The sequence below is a fragment of the Carassius carassius genome, chromosome 7 (assembly GCF_963082965.1).
Source record: "Carassius carassius chromosome 7, fCarCar2.1, whole genome shotgun sequence".
Classification (NCBI taxonomy): Eukaryota; Metazoa; Chordata; class Actinopteri; order Cypriniformes; family Cyprinidae; genus Carassius; species Carassius carassius.
Window position 1 is genome coordinate 31,678,864 of NC_081761.1, and position 20,908 is coordinate 31,699,771.

At 37.9% G+C, this 20,908-nt stretch overlaps 1 protein-coding gene across 1 annotated transcript in view; it reads left to right on the top strand.

The window, feature by feature from the left end:
• LOC132144243 (cilia- and flagella-associated protein 58-like) overlaps positions 1-20,908 on the top strand; it is a 98,010-nt gene that overhangs the window by 40,260 nt on the left and 36,842 nt on the right. The window contains exons 13-14 of the mRNA XM_059555025.1: positions 6,558-6,698; positions 9,494-9,717. Of these exons, the coding sequence (XP_059411008.1) occupies positions 6,558-6,698; positions 9,494-9,717 (365 nt within the window). The remainder of the gene's footprint in view (positions 1-6,557; positions 6,699-9,493; positions 9,718-20,908) is intronic.

The window sequence follows — 20,908 nt, forward strand, 5'->3', positions numbered from 1 at the left end:
ACATACACAGTTATGTACAAACACAAATATGAACTATCCTTTTAAAGGGCATTTTCAAGCATTTATGGGTTCCCTTACAGATGGCTTCATAGGAAGCAATCCTCTTTTGTCCTGCTGGTCTCCTGTCTCCGCACACAAAGACTATTGTGCCAAGACATTGACCTTTCAGCTCTTCTTGTTGTTGTTTATTACCTCAAGCCTTCACAAATATACCAAGAAAGAAGCTCTTGTGTTCTTTGAAGCTGGCCAGCACTGAGTTTGTCTACTGGCTAACCCTCACCCCATGAAAAAACAATTAGGCCACTTCATAAGAATTGATTAGCATGTTAATGAATGGGCTACACTTTCTCATCACGAGAGGCTACGGCAGGGGGTAATGAGGGGAGAGGCTTCTCTCAGCACCAGCTCCGTCCAGCTGGTTGTTATGCATGCTGAGAGGCGACATCGATCTCGGAGAAATCTTATTACATGCTCCAGACGCTGTCTGCAAATGTTTAGCACTGAACCGAGAGAGGAGGGGGAAAGTTTCAGAATTTGATGTTGTAAAAAAGGAAGTGTTGTTGTGTAAAGCATGCAAACAGGTTCTAAACAATGTTCGCCGCTTTTTGAAATTTCATCAGCGTTTCACAGTAAACGGGAGATTTGGCAAACAACCTTAAAAATGACCTTGCACAGTTGTTACCGGTTCAGTGTTAACAAGAGATTTTAGACAGAGTCAGAGGTCTTGTCATCTTACTGTATATTTACAATGTTGTCCATTTATTATGCTGTCAGAGCATCTTCATCAAGGCGCCCGATGAAGAAAACACCCTCTGAAGTCTCTGAAAGTACATTTATTTCATTTGTTTGCTAAAGTGGACATAAATAAAAAATTTCCAATGATTATATTTTACTATGTTATTATATTTTTTTGAATAAAGTTGCAATTTAATAATGAATTTTAATATTTTAAGATAGAAAGTCCATTTATGGGACAAGTATAAAAAATTACATCTGTACAGACACTGACAAAAATTTTTAAAATAATATAATAATAATAAAAATGTAGGAATTACTAAGAAACAATTGTCCCTCAGATATTGCTAGTAAATTATTGAATAAAATGTGAATTTTTGAAGTAGAAAGACTGACATATAATTTTTTGTTACTGTTTTATTTTTTGTATATTTCATTTCAAAAATTTACAGTAATTCTGTATAAAACGAAAAAAAAGAAAGAAAAAATCACTTACTGTTTTAATAAAAATCAACCCTTACACATACAAATGCCTGAAGCTGAATGATAAAGCTTAGATTTAAAGTTTTCCCAACAGTTGCCAGTAGTGATTAGATTATAAATTATTGACCATTTTGGTCTGGAGCCCTAATTCATTCTATAATTTTAATATGAATAGAATAGAAAACTAAATATGACAAATGGCTGTCCGTCTATTAAATTATAAAATTGTAATTAATTTAATAATTAGTTGTAGTTAACACATTAATTTACTTTTTAAGGAAGAAAAAGGAAAAAGGGAAAAACTGTTTCACTAATTTGTGTAGATAACACTCATAGTATAATTATATGCCATAACATTTTGACTAGTCTCACTTTTTAAATACACTGTTCAAGTATTTGTTTTATTTAGTTTTGTTTCTTTTTTTGTTTTCTTTTCGTTTTGAAACATGCTTTTACTCAGCAAAGATTGAAATGATCAAAAGTGACAGTAAAGATATTTATAATACAAAATATTTATATAAAAAAAAATGAAGCAGCACATTGATGATAATAATAAGAGATATTATAATGACTTCTGAAGGTGATAACCACTGAACATTCAGCTGTTCCATCACAGGAATATATTCCATTTAAAATATATTGAAAAAAAACAAAAAAACAAACAAACAAATAACAACAACAAAACAGTTATTTAAAATGTTAATAATATTTCAGATTTAACTGTTTTTTTTAACCAAATTTTAAAATGTACTTACCAACTCCAAACTTTTGAATTATATTGTATATCAAGTATAAGTAATTTCAAGATACAACTATGCGATAATTTAATTAATAATAAATAAATAAAAATAAATAAATAAACTTTCAGCCTGTGCCACTTATCACTTGTATCAACATGGGCCTAGTGTTTGGGACATGCACCTGAGCTAGTTCTGAAAACAGGATCTTTGGTCTTTAAAAGAACCCACCTGCTGCTCCTGCTGCCTGACTCTGGATCTGTTGATCTCTCTCTCTCTCTCTCTCTCTCTCTCTCTCTCTCTCTCTCTCAGGGAATAAAGGTTAAGACTGGTATCAAATGAAGTGTAAAGCACTCACGCCTGTCTTCCCTCTGTCTCTTTTTATCCCTCCCATCCACTTTTTTGTCTGTTTTCTACATTCTTGGCAGACCTATATGTTTACCCCACTGCATCTGCCGCAGGCGACCAAATAAGTGTCAAAGAGGGGTGAGAGACAGAGATGGATTTTGAAGTCGAATGTTTTGATGAAGTACCACAGTCTCCCACCAAGGGGAAATTAGTGCAGCGTTTCGACCTCTTGGACAACTTCTTACAGACATGCATGCCTGTCTTGGCATGATATTAAGTTAAACACAGCAAGCTATGTCTCTATGAATAGGTGAGACGGAAGAAAAATCAGATGTCAGAATATGGGATCTGCCTAACAGATCTGTCAGCATCTATTATGTCAGTAATATTCATTGAACAACATTGCAGAAAAAAGAGAAGCCCCCCACTGCGCTTGGATGGATTAATTTAGTCATTTTAATAAGCCCTTTAAAACCAAACATGAACACATAGTTAAGTCTAAATGAAATAACTGTAAAGCTCATTTAAATTACAAGCCCCCTGCTTCTCAAAGTCAGGCAGTGTTCAATCTATATTAATGTGTTAAGCTATGATTCATGCAGTGCAAATAATGTGACTACTTATTCATTCATTTTATTACTGGCTCTGTTTAATCCTCTTGAAAAATTACTTTATTAGAGAGATTTTATTTTATTTTATTTTGGCGATATCATGAACAAAAGGATTATAAACAAAGAATGACTAATATGTAGATAAAGAAAAGTTATTAAACACTTTCTATTCATATATAAGTTCAGTAGGTATCAAATTTTTTGTTGAGAACCATTCAATTAAAATTTTTATTGACTTCTGAAACACTACTTTTTTGTCAACTCTGTGTGAAATATTGAACACTGAAATGTCATGCAATGGATAATTTCAAGGACAAGGCACAAGGAGCCTTGTTTGCCAACAAATACAATACAAAAACTGACATCACAATCAGAAACTGACTAAATTAATGAATTAATTTTAATTAACTGATTTAACACCAGATAATACCTGCAGAACAAAATTTTGGCTGTGACCTCTGAAGGCATATTAAAGGTGCCATAGAATGCATTGATACAATATTTTAAATTGTTCTCTGATGTTCCCAGAGTGTATAACACATTGTGAGTTTTATCTCAAAATACCCCACAGATAATTTTTTTTATATCTTTTTGAAATTGCCACTTTTAGGGTATGAGCCAAAATGCTTGGTTTAAGTGTATGTCCCCTTTAAATGAAAAAAAATGAGCTGGTGCTCCAACCTCCCTTCCAGTGTTGCCAAATCTGCAGTTTTCCTATGGAATTGGACATCTTTAACACAGTTGCCTCGGGTTGCTTTTCATGTGCACAGGAGTGTGGAGAAGTGTGGAGCTTCAAGAGCTCATGCTCGCGGGCATACCGGTATTATGGTGACGTGTTACTGCCCTCACACATTGCTTCCAAATACAATTTTTAACTACCACATTACTATTCATGATCAAACTGGTCTGGACGTTTGTGCACAAAGTGTTGGTATTGATCCCTCTTTCAGAACCACCGTGTCCTCAGATGGTCTATGGAGACTCTTACGTTCGGTTGTGCATCCCAACACACGACAATTTTAATGGCTCTTTGGCACTGACATTGTACCTCCAGCTACTACAGCAAGAGAACAGTAATGGCGGACCGCAGCTTCTCACTCAGGTCTGTGCATATGCTAATAGGGCAGAGAGCGTCACAAATGGACGGGACTTTCACCCACTATGTCATCATAGTAGAACTGCTCGCGTGGAGAGACTGTTTATGATTTTTTGGAATTATAAAACAATGAGTGAGTGGATTTTTTTTTCATTATAGGCTGGTTGTTTACACACAAAACTGTGTTCAAACACCTTATAAAAGTGATTTTTGCATTCTATGGCACCTTTAACGAGCCTGATCTCATGACGAAAACGAACCTGTGGGAATTTTTCGGCAAGGGTCAAAAATAGGTATTGCCATGTGCGTTTCGTGACATATTCAATGTGAAGTGTCCACTGAGTGGTGCTAAAAGAGTGTTCGTTTTCAGATAAATACACATATGGTCTGTTTTATGTGATGAGATAAATATACATATGGTCTGTTTTATTTGATGTTGGTTTTGTACGTGTCACTGCAATTCTGGATTGAAATGTCTAATGAGTGGCGCTATAACTTTAATGCTATGTTTTAAAATAACGTACCATCTGCACTACACCTGAACCTTAACTGTAAGTATGAAAAAAAGTGGATGTGACATAAAAACATGCCAATTCTGTGCCGGCTGAGCTACTGAGCAAGATAGCTACATCTGGAAAGCGAAACATACTGTATGGAGCAATAATCATAACAGTGTACGAAATTGATTAAAAGTGTTCGCTGATATACCACCTTAAGTGTTCATTTCTGTTGGAAACTGCAGTATGTACTTATTTGTATGTATTTTGCATTTTGCAAAAATTTTCCCAAAGGAATGTTTTCATCATGAGATTAGGTCAGTAACTGACCGAATACAGTAAATCACTTCTCAGACATCCCGACAAATACCGATTCAACATGTTTAATTGGCGAAATAAGCGCTGACCAGTGGCAACTGGCATAACACACTGAGCATCTCTTTTGCTGTCTGTTGGTGCAGTGTGAATTGGCCTTAAAAATAGCCTTGTCCTCACCAAGTCTGAGCAAAACATGTTCAGTTTGACCTTAGGAAAAAAAAAATGAATGAAGACAAATTAGATTATCATGGAATTAAACAAAACTACTTAAAGCTGATGCAATTTGTTCTTAATAGTGTGTATTCATCAGGAAAGAATGCAGTGTGGGGTCAATATTTGAACAAGTAAAGGCTTTGTTATTACTAGTTAAAGTTATTTTACTCACACGGTTCTGCCTTGGATACATCAGCAAAAAATAAAAGCTTTTTAAAGCTGAAGAGAAAATGATTACCTTTTGATGAATGACTATAAAAAACAAACATTGTTTTTTAATAGCCTATGCACTGATAAATTGCACATAATAAAACCAGGGGCATTTATTAGGAGAGTAATTAGAGTCCATTTTTATTGCAGGTTTTCTTTTGTGCTCCAGGCGGAAATCACAACAAAAGGAGGGAAATTGTAATAGAATAATACACCCTAACAGAATACCGTGACCAACCCTGAACTAAAACTCCTGACTGTTTACAAACTCAGCAAACGTAGCCTAGAAACAAAGAAAGTCAGACACAGACAGTCCTCGCTGCTGAAGGAGGACACACTGTGGTCCTGCTGCACACAAATGAGATGGAAACACAATCGCACTTTTGAACCTCACGCACTACACATAAATCAGCAACATATTCCACCCTTCTTATGCAAACCTCTATGAAGAGCATCTATTGTGCATTTATGTGTGATGTTTACTAATGCTTTGTCAATGTAAACCAGTTTATCATGTCAGTAAAGCACATTTTAATCTCGAATCTTGAAAGAGAGAGGGGAGAATGTCAATAGCAGTGTTAAATGGCAAACAAAATTATGTGATAAAGTTTTTTTTTAAAAATATATATTTTGACAGCAATAATCAATATGAGATGAAGATAATTATAATTAAGAAGTCATTTTTAACACTGTAGTCAACTTAAATGTTTCTGTTGACTAAAATAATATATATATATTTTTTAAATAATTGTCCTATTAAAGTTAAATGGACTAAATTTCAAAATGTAATTCTCTCTCTCTCTCTGTCACAAACACACACAGAATCAAAGTTATATTCATTAACATAAATCAGATATATAGAATTTACAATGCAATCCAATTAAAAAAATACAGTGCTGTATATTAATTGATTACATGTAATCTGGATAACATAATCAGAAATAAAGTACTTGCAATCACATTACAGAACATTTTAAAATGCAATATAAAATCAGATTGCAGTAACTGTAGATTACATGACTACATATTATTCACGCAATGGCAGTAAATTATTCATAATTTGATTTGGCCTAATTTTTTTTTCATCTCTGTCAAAATGTTACTGCTTTTTCATCATGTAACTTATAATCAGTAACAGACTACAATTTGTAAGTTTTCTACCCAGCACTTTATAGAGAATATAACATGAAAAACTTTGACTAGACCTTGTAGAGCATTAAAAAAGCATTGACATATAGAGGGGTAATTTCTCAGTTTTGTTTTTAACTTTTTTCTGTTCTCTTTTGCATCGATTGCCCTGTTTCTACAGGCCGAGCTACAGAAGATGAGGCAACAGGCTCAGGAGACGAATCAGTTCATTGAGAAACAGGAGGCAGAGGAACGCGAGCTGCTGAAGATCATAGCTGAGGCTGATGCTGAGAGGATCCGGCAGAAAAAAGAGCTAGATCAGGTACAGACGGGGAGGTTTCAGTGAGTGTCCGCGTGTCCTTGTGTTCCTTCTTCAATAGGCTGTTGATGAAAGAGACAGTAATCTAGGTTCACTCAAAAATCATTAGATCTGGAATATCACTTCTGACAAAGTCCAGCGGGAACAGGGTCAACCGTTTTAAAACAGCAAAAGGAAATTGAGTCACTGGGGAGGCCTAAATTGGTCTTGGCATTTTGAAACATTTATTGCTTCTGATCTCAATAAGTCAGCAGTCGAATATGATTAAACAGCTGACCAGTCAAATCACTCAAATAATAGGCTCTGTTGTGATGATCTTTGTGTGTGTGTGTGTGTCTTAATCTATTACTTTCATACAAAAACAACTTGAATATGTCTTTTATGATGAACATATTTTTAGTTACTGGTTTACAGTTTAGTTTTATGTTCTTTGGGGGGGATATAATATGAATAACCTTATTAAAACAAAATAATATTGAAGATTAAAAATGATAATATTTGTACTAAATACTGTTTACCTTTAAAAATTATTTATTTATTAATTTATCTATCATAATGATACAAAATAAATAAAAATGAATACACTAACATAGACCTTGATAGTCTTTTAGCTGAATTAAATTAAGATGTATATGTAGCTTTGGCTTTAGGCTTAAAATACATTTTTAACAAATTCAGTAACAAAATGTTTTACAGCATCTTTAGTAATTCATTTAGGTCACTATTAGAGATCATAAATTGAAAGTTATGTTAATATCTGCTGCTGTAAATTGCTGTAAATTGCTGACATTGGTTCTTTGATAAAGGTTAAGCCATTCAAAGGGCATTCTGTCCAAATTGCCTCTGCTGACACCAGCTTCCATACTCTTCTGACTATCCATAAAAGAGCTTCATCGTCTGTACATCTCTGAGCTCCCCAAACCGTATTGTATACTGAATGTGATGTACAGTAACTAATACCTTATACTTAACATGCAGTACACTTATAGCTGTACATACATTGTCTCAGCATTGCAGAATTTTGTGCATACAGTTTAGTTTAGTCGAAGTTCAGAAAGAAAGTCAATTACCATTTTGTCAGGATCCTGCCCTGACAGTCCTGTCCATCTTGTCTTTGTTCCATGTTTCTTTGTTTGTTTTGTGTCTAAGCACATGGTTCTGTCTTTGTTCGTGTCTGCCACGTGCTCCCCTTGTCCCACCCCCTTGTTACCCCTGGTCATGCCCCCTTGTTTAGCCCTTGTCTGCTTGATCGTTTTCACCTGATCCTCATGTGTACTGCTCTATATATTGGGTTCTCTTTCCTTGTGTCTCTGCTGGTTCGTTTTTGGTGTTTACCTGCTTCTTGGGCCAGAATTTATCCTTTTGATCTTGCTCAAGTTGTTTTTGATCTCTTGTCTAGTTAGTCTATATCCTCGGTTCCTTTTTGGCCTTTTAGTTTTATCTAGTTCTTGTTTTTTTGATTGTGCACATCCTAATCTAGTTTTTGTTTTTCTCTTTTTGATTTAGGGTTTCATTTACTCAGTTTGAGAGTGCAGTTCCTTTTTGGATCCTGGCTTTTTGTTTTAAACTGGTTGATTTCTTTGGATAGTTTTGGTTATTTTGCCTTTTGTTCACTCTTTTTGTTTTCTATTGTCTGTGTCGTTTTGAGTCTAGTCTAGTCTTGTTTTGTGTATTGTCCTGTCTTGCCCCCACTCAGATTTCCTGGCCACTGAACCCCACTGCCTGGAAGCAGCTCACCTCTCTCACGTGTCAAGTCTCGTGAGTCTCTACCTGGCGACTAGACTGGTGACATTTGAGTTTCACTTGACGCTACGGGTTTCCTGTGTCTGCCTGGCCCTTCCTCTGGAGCTGCCTCCTCTGTGCTCAAGCCCGTGGTCATCTTGGACTCTCTCTGTGGTCATCCCTCCTGCCCGTATTGTCTGCCCTGCCCATCTGTTTGATCCGTTTCACTGCAAATTCCCCCAGCTGTTCCAGTCTGTTTTGTTAATAAAATACCCTTGACTGCTCATTCTGCATTTGGGTCCCATTTCTTGCAGATCCCTGACACCATTTTACATAACTTCCTTCCTAGGATATATGCCCCTGGTTTCACAGACAGGGCTTAAGACTAGTCCTAGACTAAAATGTAAGTCTGAGCTGTTTCCACTGAAATAAACTTGCACTGACTGATCTTAAAAATATATCAGTGCCTTTTTAGTTTTAAGATGCACATCGGTAATGTTTTTTTTCTAAGCATGTTTATAAAAAATACTTAAATGTCCTAATTGATCTATGGTCTAATCCTGGCTTAGTCTAAGCCCTGTCTGTGAAACCGGGCCATTGTGTGTAGAATAACACAAAAATGATTTAGATGTAGAAGGAAATGTTATATTTATTTATTGCGTATGGCCAAATGTTTCCCCAAACTTTTTTTTTTATCCATTAAAGTAAAACCTCTAAGTAAAAGACCCTAAACTTTTTTATAAGATATTTTCCCAAACCTTCACAGCATTTGTCATGTTGCATGAAGCTTTGGCTATTATCCTGAAAAGACTAAAACTGCTGAGTCATCAAATCTTTGCAGAAAACACTGGCCTGCCTTTTATTTCTATAATATATCGTCTCATCTCAGTCAGAGGTGAAAGTATTTTGAAGGTTTTCTCACAGATGCTTGAAAAGGTGTTAAAAGTACCAGAACAAAAAACAGCATTTATTCACAATCAATGTTTATTAACTGAAAGGATATTGAAATTTCAGTTTTTGGTTTGACTAATGACATTTGTGTATTTTAATTATATATTTCTGTGATTGTTTTCAAGGTGAGAAATGAGCGTGACCTCCTGGGGATGCAGTTGATGAAGAGAAACGAAGCACTGGCATTACTGTACGAGAAGATCAAAATCCAGCATTCCATCATGAACAAGGGTGATATACAGTTCAATGAAAGACTGGAGGATATCAGACTCCTGAAGCTAGAGATCAAGAAGCAAAGACGAGAAAAAAACATACTCAACAAGACCGTATCTAATGTGGAGGACCTCAGGTAACACACAGGGCTGTAGATGCTGCAGTATGTCATTTCTTTTCAATGTATCTGTCCACATACGGAAGTGTTTTGGTTTGACGTTGCACACTAAGAGTAGGCTTAAGGCAGATTCACACTAAAATGTGTGTGACGTCAGAGACTGATTCGTTTGGTTGGTGTGAAGGCTGTTTATGGTTCATGTGGAATGGAGTAAGCCTGAAAGTAATCTGGCTTGATGTCGTGTAAGTTAATCACTTTTGATGCACGTTTGAACCACTTTATGTTTTATATACAGCTATAATTTCTTTCTTTAAAAAAAAAACATCTATTGCTATAAAACCTTATTGGAGCAGGTACTTGATCGCTTTTCTGCAACACTCATGTACTCTTCAGAGGTATAATGACATAATGATTATGCCTCAATCACAGGTACATGTAGCTAATTGAGTGCTTGTCAGATAATTCTCTTGTCAGTATTGACCCTCGCTAGATGTTTATTGATGTTTTCAAAAGCTGTAATTCACCACACTCAATAACAGTCACTTTTTCGGTCACAAAAGACGTGCGATAAAAATCACTTATAATGGAGTTCTTAGCTGAGTAAAAAGGAGGCAACAACAGCTCGCTGTGGAAAATGAGGGAGCGTTTGAAAGCACTGGCAGATCTTGCATCTAAAGTCAAACCAGATCTATAATAGATGGGTTTTACTCAGCTGCTATTGGTTATTTTAGTAACATAAGGGGTGGTGATGACCTCACATTTTCCTCCATATCTCAAGCCAGTGCAAAATCACTAAATATTCAGGAAGTCAGACTCTGAATTATGTACTGAAATTCCCATCGCCCCAAAATGATTTAATTAATTTAACCAGGTTCTCTCCCGTGAATAAGAAACACAGTCACCGAAAGAGACTGTTCTTCTTCTCCTTTTTTGGTTTCATGTCACTGATCTTTATCAACCACTTAAAGGTACAGGTTGTAGGACCTGCCACTAGAGGGTGCACTACCAAAACAATAACAATCATGTGGTTTGATGACGCTAAGAAGGAGTGTGCAATGATGGGATTTGTTGTCTTCTATTGGATTTTTGTAAGTGTCTGAAAAAGACAATTTTCACATGCCACTATTACATATTGCGTCATGTTATATTGCAATACCATACAGCAAATATAGTTTTACAGTAAATTATCAGATTAATTGATTACTGTTTAGTCAGATGATATCAGAATCAGAATCAGAAAGAGCTTTATTGCCAAGTATGCTTGCGCATACAAGGAATTTGTTTTAGTGACATAAGCTTCCAGTAAACAGAGACAACAACACACAGACAAAAAAAAAAAAAAAAAAAAAAAAAAAAAAAAAAATTTACAGGAGAATTACAAATTGGCAAATAAATAAGTGTATAAACAATTGTGCTATAAATGATAATGGAATAGGATTGAGTGAGATGCAGGAATGTTCTAGGATGGAGGGGTAACAAATAAATATAAGGATATTGCACATTTTTGCATAAGCATACGTTTAAGTGGGAAACATTTAACTGTTCATGAGGTAGATTGCCTGGGGGAAGAAACTATTCTTGTGCCTTGCTGTTCTTGTATTTGCGGCTCTGAGGCGCCGGCCAGATGGCAAAAGTTCAAAGATGGGGTGACTTGGATGTGAGGGATCCAGAGTGATTTTCTGAGTCCTTTTCCTCACTCTGGATGTGTACAGTTCTTGGAGGGTGGGCAGGGGAGCACCAATAATCCTTTCAGCAGTCCGAACAGTTCTCTGTAGTCTTCTGATATCTGATTTTGTAGCTGAACCAAACCAGACAGTAATTGAAGTACACAGGACTGACTCAATGACGGCTGAGTAGAACTGTTTCAGCAGCTCCTGTGGCAGGTTAAACTTCCTCAGCTGGCAAAGGAAGTACAACCTTTGTTGGGCTTTTTTCACAATGGAGCCAATGTGATTGTCCCACTTCAGGTCCTGAGAGATGGTGGTTCCCAGGAATCTGAATGACTCCACTGCAGCCACAGTGCTGTTCATGATGGTGAGTGGGGAAAGTGCAGGGGGGTTTCTCCTAAAGTCCACAGTCATCTCCACTGTTTTGAGCGTGTTCAGCTCCAGGTTGTTAAGACTGCACCAGACAGCCAGCTGCTCAACCTCCTGTCTGTAAGCAGACTCGTCACCGTCCTGGATGAGGCCGATGACTGTAGTATCGTCTGCAAACTTCAGGAGCTTGACAGAGGGGTCTTTAGAGGTGCAGTTGTTGGTGTACAGGGAGAAGAGCAGAGGGGAGAGAACACATTCCTGAGGGGCACCAGTGTTGGTGGAGCAGCTGTTTGACATGAATTTCCCCAGTCTCACTAACTGTTGCCTATCTGTCAGAAAGCTGGTGATCCACTGACAGATAGAGCTAGGAACAGAGAGCTGGGTCAGTTTGGTTTGGAGGGTTGTTGGGATGATGGTGTTGAAAGCCGAACTAAAGTCCACAAACAGGATCCTCACATAAGTCCCTGTTTTGTCCAGATGTTGCAGGATGAAGTGCAATGCCATGTTGATTGCATCATCCACGGACCTGTTTGCTCGGTACGCAAACTGCAGGGGGTCCAGTAAGGGTCCAGTGATGTCCTTCAGATAAGCCAGAACCAGTTTTTCAAACGACTTCATGACGACAGATGTTAGAGCCACAGGTCTGTAGTCGTTAAGTCCTGTTATCTTGGGTTTCTTTGGAATGGGGATTATGGTGGAGCGTTTGAAGCAGGAAGGCACTTCACACAACTCCAGAGATCTGTTGAAGATCTGTGAAAAGATGGGGGCCAGCTGGTCAGCACAGATTTTCAGACAGGCTGGTGTAACGCCATCTGGGCCTGGTGCTTTTCTTCTTTTGTTTTTCTTGAAGACCTGGCGCACATCATCTTCACAGATTTGAAGAGCAGGAGGTATGGAGAGGGGGATTGCAGGAGGTGTTAATGGTTGTGTAGGGAGATGGTCAGAGTGGGTGTTGGGGGTTTCAAATCTACAATAAAACTCATTCAGGTCGTTAGCAAGTCGTTGATTAGCCTCAGTGCAAGGGGATGGTGTCTTGTAGTTTGTGATGGCTCTGAGTCCTCTCCAAACTGAAGTAGAGTCGTTGGAAGTAAACTGGTCTTCCAACTTTTTAGCATAGGTCTTTTTAGCCGCTCTAATCTCTTTGTTCAGTGTGTTCCTGGCCTGATTGTACAAGACCCTGTCCCCATTTCTGTAGGCATCCTCTTTGGCCTGACGAAGGTGTCTGAGTTTTACTGTAAACCATGGCTTATCATTGTTGAATGTTAAATAAGTCCTGGTAGGAATGCATATATCCTCACAGAAACTAATATAGGATGTTACAGTCTCTGTGAGTTCGTCCAGATCGGTGGTAGCAGCTTCAAAAACGCTCCAGTCTGTGATGTCAAAACAAGATTGTAAATCCTGCTCTGTTTCGCTGGTCCATCTCTTCACAGTCTTTACTACAGGTTTAGCAGATTTAAGTTTCTGCTTGTAGGTCGGTATAAGATGAACCAGACAGTGATCAGAACGTCCCAAAGCTGCTCGTGGAACAGAGTGATATGCATCCTTTATTGTGGTGTAACAGTGATCCAGTATATTACTGTCTCTGGTGGGACAGGTAACATGCTGTCTGTATTTTGGCAGTTCACGGGAGAGATTGGCTTTATTAAAGTCCCCAAGAATGATTAAAACAGAGTCTGGGTGTTGTTGTTCTGTGTCTGTGATCTGATCAGCGAGTTTCTGTAAAGCCAGACTTACTTGCGCTTGAGGTGGGATGTAAACACTAACCAGAATGAACGAGTGAAACTCCCGCGGCGAATAGAACGGCTTGTAGTTGATAAACTGCGTTTCTAGATCAGGACAGCACATCTTCTTTAACACAGTTACATCTGTACACCACCATTCATTGATGTAAAAGCATGTCCCGCCGCCGCGCGATTTCCCCGTTGATTCTGCGTCGCGATCCGCTCTAAACAGCTGAAAGCCCGGCAGATGGAGTGCGCTGTCCGGTATGGCGTCATTCAGCCAGGTTTCCGTGAAACACAGAGCAGCAGAGTGAGAGAAATCCTTATTTGTCCGAGAGAGCAGAAGGAGTTCGTCCGTTTTGTTGGGTAGAGAGCGAAGATTTGCGAGATGGATGCTAGGCAACGGCGTTCGAAATCCGCGCTTCCTGAGTCTGACGAGCGCTCCCGCTCGCTTTCCCCGTCTGCGCGTCCTGAAGCGCTTGATCAGCGCCGCTGCTCCTCCGATAACAATGTTCAGTAAAACGTCTGTATAATAGAAATCCGGAAAAATATCATGTGGTGTGTTCTGCCGAATGTTCAGCAGTTCATCCCTGGTGAAACTGATCGTGTTTGTTAAACAAAAAACAGGAAAAACGAACAAAAACAGTACAAACACTGGAGAGCCAAGCACTGAAGCAGCCATGTGCGGCGCCATCTTGGATTGGATTGGATTATGAAAATGATTACCACTTGTTCAACAAATATATACACTCGTGTACATTCAAACACAATAATTGGGCATACATAGCAAACGCGAGTTCAACGATTTGCGCGAGTAGATTACATACAAAGTCAATGCAAAGACGCGATCAGACTATGGATCAGACGCGTCCTCGTGCGGATCTAGAGACGCAATGCCCGCATTTGGCGTGTATGCCCTATAATACTAATCTGGTTGATCATTATAATAGCATACGTTTTCTGTAAAGATATGAATCAAAACAACTCACCTGTCGAGTAAAACACAAGCGAGATCGGCATCTCTTTCTAGTTGAAGTTTGTCGCGAAGCTCTCTCCATCTAGAAAATGCAACACCGATACTGATCCTCGCTCTTTCTCTCCTCTTGTCCCAAACTCTTCTTGGGTCATTTGGTTGACCCGTACGCTTACGTTTATGGGAGCTGTCCTGGTCGACAGAACCAACGGCAGATGGTAAACAGTAATTATGTTCCATAAATAAGTAACACAATCCACCATAAAAAGTGCAAGAAGAAGTAAATAAGGAACTGCTTGAAGCAAGCTAGTGGTGTGCTGGACGCTAGACACTACTTCCGCATTTGTCCACGACACTGCTGTCATGTGGTTTCTACGTCAGTAAAGGCTGTAACAAAGGGTAACTAACGTCATTGACAGGTGACTGCACTGCCCCGTATCACTGTTTAGAATGGGACTTTTCTCATGATTTACAAGAAGTTGAAAACCGGTATTTTTAGTTATCCGCTGGACAAAATATATAACACTAGCCTAGCGGTTTTTGGATATTTTACTGCAAATATCTTACAAATTGTACCTTTAACTGAGAAAAAATCTCTATGTACATTCAAAAATTTAAAAAGTGATAACAAGCAACCAGTTTGTTCAAAAACACTGATTAAAGAACAACAAAAATGTTTTTAGGAGCAAGTCACTGAATCATTGTATTGTTGAATTATTTATCGACTTAATGGGTGCCTCATTGAATCGTTCACTCAAATGATTTTTCACAGCTCTGATTCATTCTTTAAAGAAAAAAGTGGATATGACTGAATGCAGAATCACATGCTACTCTTACTATTTCTGCCATATAACTATTTAACAAAAAGCAGTACACAGTTCTAAATTTAACTTGTCTTTTTGAGCTTGTCATTGAATAATTCACTTGAATGATTCATTCACAACACAAATTGATTCTAGAGGAAAACAAGCAACTCGCTTTATGAGAGAGTCTTTGAATCATTCACTTGAATGGTACGTTTACACCTCTAATTAATTCATGACTGAGCGTCTTACTGAATTCCAAACTATGTACTAGCATGCTACTCTTACTGATTCTGCCATAGAAAGATATGATAAAAAAGTAAGAGTAGTATTCTAGTACGTGCTTCTGAATTCAGCAAATGTTTTTATAAGGAAGCCATTCATTCACTAAAATGACTTGTTCACAACTCTGATTCACTGAAGAACAAAACAAGAAACTGTCTTTATGAATGACTCATTTATTCATTCAAGTGAATTGAAAACTCTGATTCATTCCAGAACAAAAAAAGCTACAGTACTGTCTGTATGAGTGAGGCACTGTATCATTGACTCCAATAGTTTGTCCAGAACACTGACAGATTCAAAAACCAAACAAGCAACTGTTTTTGTGTGTGAGTCAAAGAAACACTTGCTTGAATGATTCATGCACAACACTGGTTCACTCAAGAAGCTGCTGTCTTTATGAGTGACTCGTTGAACAATTCATTCCAGTTATTTAGTTCAAATGGATGATTCATTCAAGAATGAAACTACTGTGTGTTGCTCAGTGCAAACTTAAAGGCTTGTCCTATTTATTAATACATCGACCTAAAATTTTTAAAATTCCACAAACTATGGTTTGCTACATTCTAGTCAGCTGCAGTTAGATCGGCATTCTCACTTTAGAGAGCATTTTTGCTTCTGCTAAAAAATGAACACTCTTCAAATCACCCATGTCCATGACGCACTTTAAATCGTAACAGAAAACATACACGTATCATTGTTCTTCCTGTACTCTGAAACATATGTGGAAATCAGTGAGCTAGTGGTAAGGTTTCAGAGAGACTAGTCAGCAGCCGCTGTGCCAGATGGGTTGACTTGATGCCCGAGCTTGGATGCCAAGATCTCTGCTTGATATACAAGCCTCAATGGTAAACAGGTGGCAAATTTTAGTCATTATTGCTGTCATCAGTGCAGTGTAGTTCCCTCAAAGACGCTGACTGTAGCATATCGGTGCCTAGCTGTGGAGATATATTTCCTCTAGGTTTAAGGGTTTCTGGGACAAGTCCATGAAAGCAAAGTCTCATGAGGAACTGACATCTTTCTGTGTTTACATTTATACATTTAGCAGACGCTTTCATCCAAAGCAAATTACAAATGAGGAATTCAACACAAATACAACAAAAAAGTTTCAAAACTGCTTCATGCATTATAGAGCAGCTAGATTGAGCACAACGGAAGCAAACAGTGTGTTTATAGCGTGGTTATTTATTTTTTTACTCTTTTGAACCTGATATTTTTTTATTCATTTAATTATTAATTTATTTTTAATACTCTTTTACTCTTCTTGAAACACGGGTACTCATGGCACAGGATCCTGCATAAATGACACATATGAAATGCATTTGCACATTTTGTGTTATTGGCTCATTTGATATGTACATCTGTGCTTTCAGTATATATATCTATACTGTAGATCCTTTAAAAAGGAATGGTTGCTTTTACATTTCTGGAGAAAATGAGAATCTTTTATGGCACCTTTTATTACTTTAAAGCTTGATGGACATGTTCATTGTCTATCAAGAAATGTGTATAAATCTACTTTTGTAATCCACAGAATGGTTTGGATCAAAACAAGTCAATTATAACAAGAAATCCTTCTACCATTGAAAAGTTTGGGGTCGCTATGTTTCACATGATCTTTCAGAAATCATTCTAATAGAGGCATTTCACGTGGAAAACAGGTGTGATGCTTCATATTGTTGAGGAAATTTACTGTCACTTCTGATCAGTTTACTGCATCATTCATGAATATAAAAATAAAATAAAATAAAAAAATCTTACTGAACCCAGACTTTTGAATAAACTTGGAATCTCAAAGGAAGGGATCCAACCTAATAGAAGCATATCCAGGAATCTCATATAGAAAGATTCTTGAAACATTAAAAAAAGCCTATGTCATTGATGCTCTAAAAAGACCCTAACACATTTAGATGGGAGTTCATCTGTTCCTGTAGAGTGACCCAAGGAGAGTTGTTGTACCGCTGTTGTCACCTACTGAAGCAGAAGGTGCTAGGGTGATAACTTTGATTTGAAATCTCTGTGTTAACTTGTCAACTCATGGACCCCTGAATGCTTGTCAACAAGCTTGTGACAAATAATAGGGCTTGGACATCGTGATGTCATTACTTGGAGTGGCCGCCATGTTGATGGCCTCCTTTACTGCTACTCGGACTACTGCACAGTGTTTAGACGTACTCCCTCTCAACATTGAACATTGGAAATAAGGGAAATTTCCCGGGTTAATCGTCCAAAATACGGGAAAATTTCAACATTCATCTTTCTGTTGCCATCCCTCTGCTGACAGATAAAATTCGTACTACAAAACTGCTGCATTAACTAAGCGAGTTGTGAAGCTAGGTCTAATGTGACTTTGCTTACAGATTGGCGTGAATTCGTGCTCTTGTAACAACCACGCTTTTATCTGAAAAAAGGCAACATCACGCTAAGGTTGTGTTCAAGTAAGCAAAACGATGCTTTGAAAACATCCGTTTTGCTGGAAGGGCAAGGAGGTAGCAACAGGACAACAGTACAGAGACTGACAGGTCCGATGGAAGGGCTAACGGGATATTTTACAGGAAAATACTAAAACGGGAAGAGAGCGGGAAAAGAGCTCAAATACATGAGAACCCCGGAAAAAATGGGAGGGTTGACAGTTACTAACTACACTTTTGAAACACATAGTTAAAAGTACATTTGTGAGTGGTTGTTAGCACTAACAGTTACTTAACTAGCAGCTAGGTGGAGCGCAGCTTACCATTGTCCAGATAACTGTATATTTTTTTTTGTCGGCTTTATAATCTGAAGTGAAGTGATGTGACATTCAGCCAAGTATGGTGACCCATACTCAGAATTCGTGCTCTGCTTTTAACCCATCCAAAGTGCACACACACAGAGCAGTGATAACACACACTGTGAACACACACCCGGAGCAGTGGGCAGCCATTTATGCTGCGGCGCCCGGGGAGCAGTTGGGGGTTCAGTGCCTTGCTCAAGTCGTGGTATTGCAGGTGGAGAGAGAACTGAACATGCACTCCCCCCACCCACAATTCCTGGCAGCCCGAGGCTCGAACTCACAACCTTTCGATTGGGAGTCCGACTCTCTAACCATTAGGCCACGACTTCCCTTCAGAGTGGGAGTTTTGTCGAAACCCGGGATCGAACCAGGGACCTTTAGATGCAGCTCCTGAACCCATCCTTTTGTGAACTGCACATGAGACTCCTATGACTCGTAGCTTTGGAACTGTTCTGAAGTGTAGGCGATCACAAAACAAACAAGGTAACGTTAGCCGAAGATATCTGTAATGCAAAATACGGCAGCAAGTCGTCGTCGGTGCTCCACTCTTTGTTTGGAATTTTTTATATGGATCCAAACCATTAATAGTGCCGATTTTGTCCGCATACCGGTCCCTGGCATCCCTATTTGGCGTATCCCTGTAAATCCCACAACCTTTTCGCGATTTGAACATCTTTTTTCTTTCTCCGAACTCTGCTTCTTCTCGTTCGACTTGCTGAATGTTTACATTCGCGAGGCCACCAACATGGCCGCCACGTCCCAGAATGCAACGCGGTGCCCAAGCCCTATTCTCTGCCTCTTTGCAACTTAGCAATTAAACTGTGCTATATACAGCCAAAAATAAAGCTGTAGAAAAGATGTTCAAAAACTCCTCCAGTCCATAAGAACTGCATTCAAATGTGCTAAGGAAGCTCCTCCCAACATCCACTCAACAGAGACAGAGAATGATTGGAATGTAAATGCAACCATTCTCTTAATTATGACAGCCGAATGAACTCTGCTTCTCAAAAAAGATTGCAATCAAGGCTCATGTACATAATGATAATGTATGCAATTTTAAATCATACATAGATACATGCTCAGACTTTTCACACTACCCACAAGGTCACCCCGTATCATGATATGGTACTTAAAATCTGCTCCTGTAATAGATGAAAATTACAATTGAGAGATAAAGTGTGTTCTTTTGATAAGGTTTGTGAGCTAAAAGTTTTAGAAAGATAGAACCATAGGTCTGCACAATTGTTAGAATAAATAATTGAGATTGGGGCTACTGTGATTAACAAATCTTGAAAAGTGGTGATTGCATTCAAGGCTTTGCATTGTGTTTGTTTGAATGTCCATTGTGTGCATGAATGCTGTGGTCATTTGGAAGTAGAGCTGTACAATTAATCCAATTTCTAATCGCAATTACAATTATGGATGCCACAATTACATAATCACTCAAAGTGACAGTTAATTGTTCAAAGTCCACTTATGTCACTCTGTGTGCTTAAAATGTGTTTTTTTTTCAATGTTATCTTAAGAGTTTTTCCATTGTTTTAATTGTAGTTTAAGTATAACATTATAATACCATTCATATTTTATTTTTTTTTACTTTTTTTTTTAATTTAAAGAAGAATATAGTATAGTTGACATTTGAGGCTTAATACTATTGAAAAGCACTAAACGTTTTTAATTTAGAGTGTTTTTAGCTTTTTATTTCCATATAAAAAAGGCATGCAGTTGAATCAAACAATGGTATAAACATCATTCAATGTAAATTGTGATAATCATAACTAATAACTGCAATTAAAATTTAAAGGGAATAATGGACAATTATGATTTTTGTCATAATCGTGCAGCCCTAATTGGAAGCATGTATATTAGCCACTGTTCTATGTATATGACTGGATTGCTTATAGAATTCTAAACCATCATTATACGCTGAAGCCACCAGAAGTGTTCAGTGCTGTTTTATTAACGTGACATTCCAAACAGAGCTCATATTATTGCATGAACAGAATTAGCACTGGTTTTTATTTATAATTTTTTGCAGTAAATGAGACCATAATAATTTAAGCCATAATGAACTAAATTCTGTTGCATTTTGCCTGAAATATTAATTAGAAGATTCAAACCACAGAGTGGAATGAACAATACAGAGCATAGACCAGTGATGTGAAAGTGTGTGTTTATATGTGTGCGTGTTTTTTCTTTGATCCAGCTTTGAACCAAATTCTTGGGTTGCTTTCATGTGTTGTGTGTTTGTCTACTGTAATGAAGAGGTCTTTCCATTTCAAATTATTTCAAAGAGCCCATACTCCAAAATAAATTATGGCTAACTCTGCCTGAATCACAGGGTTACCCTTACGTGCACTTCACGTCAATTAAAACAGCGTTAGTACATGTTCTACTGCTCTCAAACGTCTTACCCTCACTCCATTCCCCCTTTTTTATTCCATTAGAGGAACATTATATAATTGCTTCTCTGAAATAAGGACAGAAATAGAAAGAAAAACAGAATGAGAGAGAGAGGTTACGACAGATAAGACCTTACCTTTGACATTTTAGCTCACTACTGCACATTTTCCGGACAGAGGCTTTGGACTCTATCACAGCTCATTGTTTTATATGTG